The 5,863-nt window shown below is 57.7% G+C and overlaps 1 protein-coding gene across 1 annotated transcript; it reads left to right on the forward strand.

Moving 5' to 3' along the window:
- The first annotated feature begins 429 nt into the window (after positions 1-429).
- Positions 430-4,621, forward strand: FEM1A (fem-1 homolog A). The gene has a single exon (XM_084499160.1). The coding sequence runs from the start codon at positions 645-647 to the stop codon at positions 2,691-2,693; it is 2,049 nt and encodes a 682-aa protein (XP_084355286.1). The 5' UTR covers positions 430-644; the 3' UTR covers positions 2,694-4,621.
- Positions 4,622-5,863: the final 1,242 nt, after the last annotated feature.

A 5,863-nucleotide genomic window follows, 5' to 3' on the forward strand; every position in this document is an offset into this window, starting at 1 on the left:
CCCTGCCCCGGCTCTTTTTGCCACAGCTCGGGCCCGGCCCCGCTCCCCCAGCCCCCGGCCCCGCTTTGGGGCCGCTTTGGGGCCGCCCCCCGCCCCTCCCCTCCCCGCCCCTTCCCGCCCTCGGCAGCCCAGCAGCGCGGGGGCCGCTGGGAAACGCTGCTCGGCCCCCCCGGGATCCCTAGGGAGGGGCTGTCCCCAGGGCCCGGCCGGACTACATTTCCCAAGGTGCCCCGCGCGGGACCTCTGCGCCGCTCCTGGTATCCGGCCACCTCCCCCCTTCCCGCTGCCTGCCGGGAAATGCAGTCCAGCGGGGAGCCGTTCCCGCGGGGCCGGCCGGATCCTTCAGGGGCGCGGGACTCCATTTCCCATCGTCCTCCTCCCGCCCCCCCGCCCGCCCCGCTCGGGCGCCATTTTGTTTCGCGTTCCAACCTAAGATGGCGGCCGGGCGAAGAGACTGAAGGTTGCTGCGGCGGGACGGGGGGCGGCCGGCGGGATGGCTCCGGCCCCGTAGCGGCTCCTTGTCCCCCGGGGGCCGCCCTCGCCCAGCGCCTGCCCCGGGCCGAGCTGGGGGCGCGGAGGAGCCGGTCCATGGCCAGGAGGTGGCCGGGGCGGTCGCCGCTGCGGTCGCCGCGGCCCCCGTCGCCATGGACCTGCGCACGGCCGTGTACAACGCGGCCCGCGATGGGAAGCTGAAGCTGCTGCAGAAGCTGCTGGGCAGCCGGAGCCGGGAGGAGCTGGAGGCGCTGACGGCGGGACCCGGAGGTGGAGACGGCCCCGGGGGTGGCAGCACCCCGCTGCTGATCGCCGCCCGCCACGGGCACCTGGAGGTGGTGGAGTACCTGCTGGATCACTGCGGGGCCCGCGTGGAGGAGGGCGGCTCCGTTAACTTCGACGGGGAGACCATCGAGGGGGCCCCTCCGCTATGGGCGGCTTCGGCGGCCGGGCACCTGGGGGTGGTGCGCAGCCTCCTGGATCACGGCGCCTCGGTGAACCAGACCACGCTGACCAACTCCACGCCGCTGCGGGCCGCTTGCTTTGATGGGCACCTGGAGATCGTGCGTTACTTGGTCGGGGAGCGCGGGGCCGACCTGGAAGTGGCTAACCGGCATGGACACACGTGTTTGATGATTTCTTGCTATAAAGGGCACCGGGAGATTGCACGGTACTTGCTGGAGAAAGGGGCTGATGTCAACCGCCGGAGCGTGAAGGGGAACACGGCCCTGCACGACTGCGCCGAGTCTGGCAGCCTGGAGATCCTGCAGCTGCTGCTCCGCTCCAAAGCTCGCATGGAGAAAGATGGTTACGGCATGACTCCGCTGCTAGCGGCCAGCGTCACCGGTCACACCAACATAGTGGAGTACCTCATCCAGGGAGGGCTGCAGCAGGAGGAAGAGGAGGTGGCAGGGAACCAAAACGGGACCTGTGCCTCAGGTGGGAGCCATCAGAGGTGTGGCAGTGCCGGTCGGGAAACTCCTCAGGGCTGCGAAGAAGAGGGGCGTGAGAGATGCTGCGCCTCAGCTTCCAGTCAGGATGAGCAGCAGGTTCCTAACGTGTTCTGCACTCGAGAGGCTGCTGTGGAAGCGCTGGAGTTGCTGGGTGCCACGTTTGTGGATAAGAAACGAGACCTTTTGGGAGCCCACAAGTACTGGCGAAGGGCGATGGAGCTGCGCTATGAGGGCGGGCAGTACCTGCCTAAACCCGAGCCCCGGCAGCTGGTGTTGGCATACGACTATTCGCGGGAAGTGAGCTCGCTGGAGGAACTGGAAGCCCTGATCACTGACCCAGATGAGATGCGCATGCAGGCGCTGCTGATCAGAGAGCGCATCCTGGGCCCTTCGCACCCAGACACTTCCTACTACATCCGTTACCGAGGGGCAGTCTATGCTGACTCGGGCAATTTCGAGCGCTGCATTAACCTGTGGAAGTACGCTCTGGACATGCAGCAAGGCAACCTGGAGCCTCTCAGCCCGATGACTGCCAGTAGTTTCCTTTCCTTTGCTGAGCTTTTCTCTTACGTGCTTCAGGACCGCTCCAAAGGCACTTTAGCGACCCACTTGGGCTTTTCTGATCTCATGGGAGTACTGAGCAAAGGCGTCCGGGAGGTGGAGAGGGCGCTCGTGCACGGCAAGGACCCCGTAGTCGACTCGGCACAGTTCACCAAGACTCTGGCCATCATCCTCCACCTGGTTTTCCTGCTGGAGAAGGTGGAGTGCACCCCAGAGCAGGAACACCAGAAGCGCCAGACCATCTACCGCCTGCTGAAGTGCAGCCCCCGGGCCAAGAACGGCTTCACGCCATTGCATATGGCTGTGGACAAAGATACCACGACGGTGGGACGTTACCCAGTGGGCAAGTTCCCCTCGCTGCACGTCGTGAACTTGCTTCTGGAGTGCGGGGCTGACCCGGACAGCCGCGACTACGACAACAACACCCCGCTGCACGTCGCTGCCCGCAACAACTGCCCGCTGATCATGAGTGCCCTGATGGAGGCTGGAGCCCACATGGACGCCACCAATGCCTTCAAGCAGACTGCTTACGAGCTGCTGGATGAGAAGCTGCTCACCAAGAGCATGATGCAGCCCTTCAACTACATCACCCTCCAGTGCCTTGCTGCTCGCGCCCTGGACAAGCACAAGATTCCCTACAAGGGTTTCATCCCCGAGGAACTGGAAGCCTTCATTGAACTGCACTAGGCTGGGCGAGCTGAAGCCCCCAGCCTTTCCCCTCACCTGTTTTCACCCCGAAGAGGTCGAGCAGCCTGAGATCTCGGGCCATCCTTGTCAGGATGCTGAAGGCCATCGACGCGCTGAGAGGGGCTGCGAGCTTCGTCCTCGGCTGTCACCGTCAGGCTGGCGCATGCAGGGGTAGGGGAGAAGCAGGCTCGAGCTCGTGGCTGTCCCTCAGTGTTGGCATCTTCAGGTACTAGATACCTCCAGTGCACTGCACCCAGAGGAGGCTGCAGCCCCTGCCCTTTCCCCTACCGACCGTCTTGCCCTGAGAAGGAAGGAAAATGGAGATCCCTGGGACCTGCTGCCTCTGCCGTTAGTGCTGGATTAACACAGCGTTAAGCTTTGGAGCAGCTACACATCACATACGTGCTCTAGCCCCTCCCATCCCAAATACTGAGTAGCTAGGAATGCCAGTGAGGAGTAAAATCCCTCCCAACTAATTCTTTCCCCACTCCCTTCTCAGATTTGGTGCAGTAAAAGTCTAACGGCCGCGTGGCTCGTTCCCTGCTGAGGTAGTTGCCTTGCATGACACTAGGGCTGGGTATGCTGAGGGCTTTTTTTTTCTCCCTCTTGGTTGGCCATGTAGCAAGTGGTGTTAAAGGCCTGAGATGTCAACGATTGTGCATAAACCTGGGTTATTTTTTCTCTTTTAGAGCCAGGCCCTATCTATGCTGCAAGACTACTTCCATCCTGTAAGATGTAGTAAGGTCAGTTCTGGTTATACAGTCACATCGCTAGATAACTGCTTTCTACGAACGGGGAGGAAAAACCGTGACCTTAGAAAACTGGTGTGGAGTTCAGGCCCTTGCCTTGCCCACCCTGCACGTGTTAACTCCCCCGGGTGGGGTCCTTCAGCCCCAGAGCCCAGCAGGTGCTCACGGTGAGCTGTGCAGAGTGGGTGTCGCCAGGGTTCAGAGCCAAAGCCGTGCGCTTTGAACCGTCGGTGAGGGGGTGCTTGTGGGCACCCTGCTAGGACAGGAGGTACCTGTACAGAGGGAGGTGCTGGGGGGGTTATTAAAGCAAGGGAGTGTGGGGTGTTTGCATGAGGGTGGTCTGGAGGAGGAAGGAAGATGGAAATGCAAGTTACAGGGGCCTCCTGAGGTTGTTGGTGTCAGCCCAGGGGGCTCTGGCAGTTATCCCATTCTGAGACCTCTCCATGGGGGGGTTCTTAGCGTCTGGTTTTGGCTTCTGACTCTTTGTAACTTCACTGAGCGTGGTGCTACTTCAGGGGTTGAATTTGGACTCTCATTTGGCTTCTGTTCAGCCAAGCTCCCTTCTCTAATTGGAATCCACACACAACTTGGTTTTTCTCTTTAAATTCGTAGTCTCAGCGTAGGTATTTGCCTCCGTTAGCAGAACCCTTCTCGGTGGTAAACAGCAGCGGTAAACACGAGGCCGTTCCAGCAGTTTATCTTGCAGGGGGAGGGACTGGGCTTTGGCACCCCGTGGCTCATATTTTGGCCCCGGGCAGGATGGAAAGCACGGTGGAGGGTGAAGCAGCTGCCTCAGAGCTTTGGGAAAGGGCAAGATGGGGAGTGCAGAACCCTGATCAACAACCATGCACTATATGCTTCTGAAGCTTCTCTACGTGTATTTATACGCCAGCGTATCCATAAGCCTCAATAATCCAGTGCTCTCTGCCCTTACAGATCCCGTAGATCTGCCGTTACATTTTGCAGTGTTAACTATAACTTTTATTTATAAAGCGAGGAGGTTTAACTTTTACTGAGATGTAAAGTGCAGACATAGTTTAGCTGCATTCTATTTTTTTTTTTCTCCCTCATTTTGGCTGAAACGATCTAAACTGCAGGAATGGAATTTGTTAATTTGTGAGCTGATGAGCGCTCTTAACTTTAAATAATAATAAAAAAAAAATGGCTGCTAGAATGCAAGTGCCTTGGACTTCTTGCTGGTAAGCCTCTCTTTTCAGCTCTTGCTTGTTTCCTAGGGATGGTGCCCTCGTGGATATGGTAATACTGGGCGTTTGTGATCAGTGGGCTTGATTGTTTCATTTCACCTGAATTTCCTCATGGGAAGAGCTAATCTGTGCTGCAGCTGTAACATTTCCCCCGAAAAAGGGTAACAGTGACACCGAAAGGACACCTTTCCTGACATACTTTGCTTTATCTTTTGATGTAAATGAAGCAGTGGGAAGGGATGATTTTGTTAGCTGAGCAATTATCCTGGACAAAGAATGGGGTTTCATCACTGAGGGCTACAGATCCTCCTGTAGCACGCTTCTCTCCAGGAGCCGTTCTGTGTGCACTTCCATGACTGAAATGTCTGCCTTTTGTTTGTTCTGCAGCCCAGGAGGTGCTCTTCTCCCTTCTAATATACCCAAATCCCTTACCTGTGGTCACTTCTCTTGACAACAAAGCAGTCTGAAAAAAGGTTTAGTTAGAAGTGCAGAAGGGGTGAGAAAGTCACCCAGGGCTTTCCTGGAGCCATTGCTGGTGCCTTTCTATCTCGGAAGCTCTCTGGAGCCTGCTAATGACATCTGATCGGTGTTTAAAAGTGGCCTCGAGCATCAGGATAGGGGCACCACGTCAGCGTTTCTCAGGTTCACAGAGAAACTGGGCAAGAATCAGAGGGTCACAAGCACGCGTGCGTTCTGGTGGAAACCAGGCCTGGGTGGCAAAGCTCCCTGTGCAGGGCGAGCAGCAGCAAAGAGGGCCCTGAACACGTGGGATGAGCAAAGCTGCGGCTGAAAAGGGCTGTGGCTCTTAGGTGGAAGCTGTTCCCAGTAACCCGTGAGCTTCTTGGCCCTCCGTGCACAGTAAGCTTAAGAAAAAAAGCACCCAAACAATCCTGCAGTGTCCCACGCTCTGCTGCTGTGTCTTTCTCTGTTTCTCCCATCGTGGCAAACTCAGCGTGACTGCCACGGTTGTGTATGAGCCAGAGCAGCTTCCAGCTGACCAGGTTTGCATGACATTTATTTATAGAAGGCAGGATGGCTGGGGAAGGAGGGAGGTAAATGTTTCCTCCCAAAGGCTGCACAGCAACTGCAGCGTGCCGGGAGGTGCGGTAACACAACACCTATTCAAACAAAGGTGACGGAGAGAAGAGAAAATAGGAGCTTTCTTTCCTCATGCTTAGAAGGAACCCGGTCACTTGGAGGCTCCCAACAGGCTCTG

This window comes from Aythya ferina, assembly GCF_964211825.1.
Source record: "Aythya ferina genome assembly, chromosome: 26".
NCBI lineage: Eukaryota > Metazoa > Chordata > Aves > Anseriformes > Anatidae > Aythya > Aythya ferina.

Excerpts from the sequence above, each read along its gene's own strand:
- FEM1A (XM_084499160.1), top strand. The coding sequence starts at position 645 with ATGGACCTGCGCACGGCCGTGTACAACGCGGCCCGCGATGGGAAGCTG.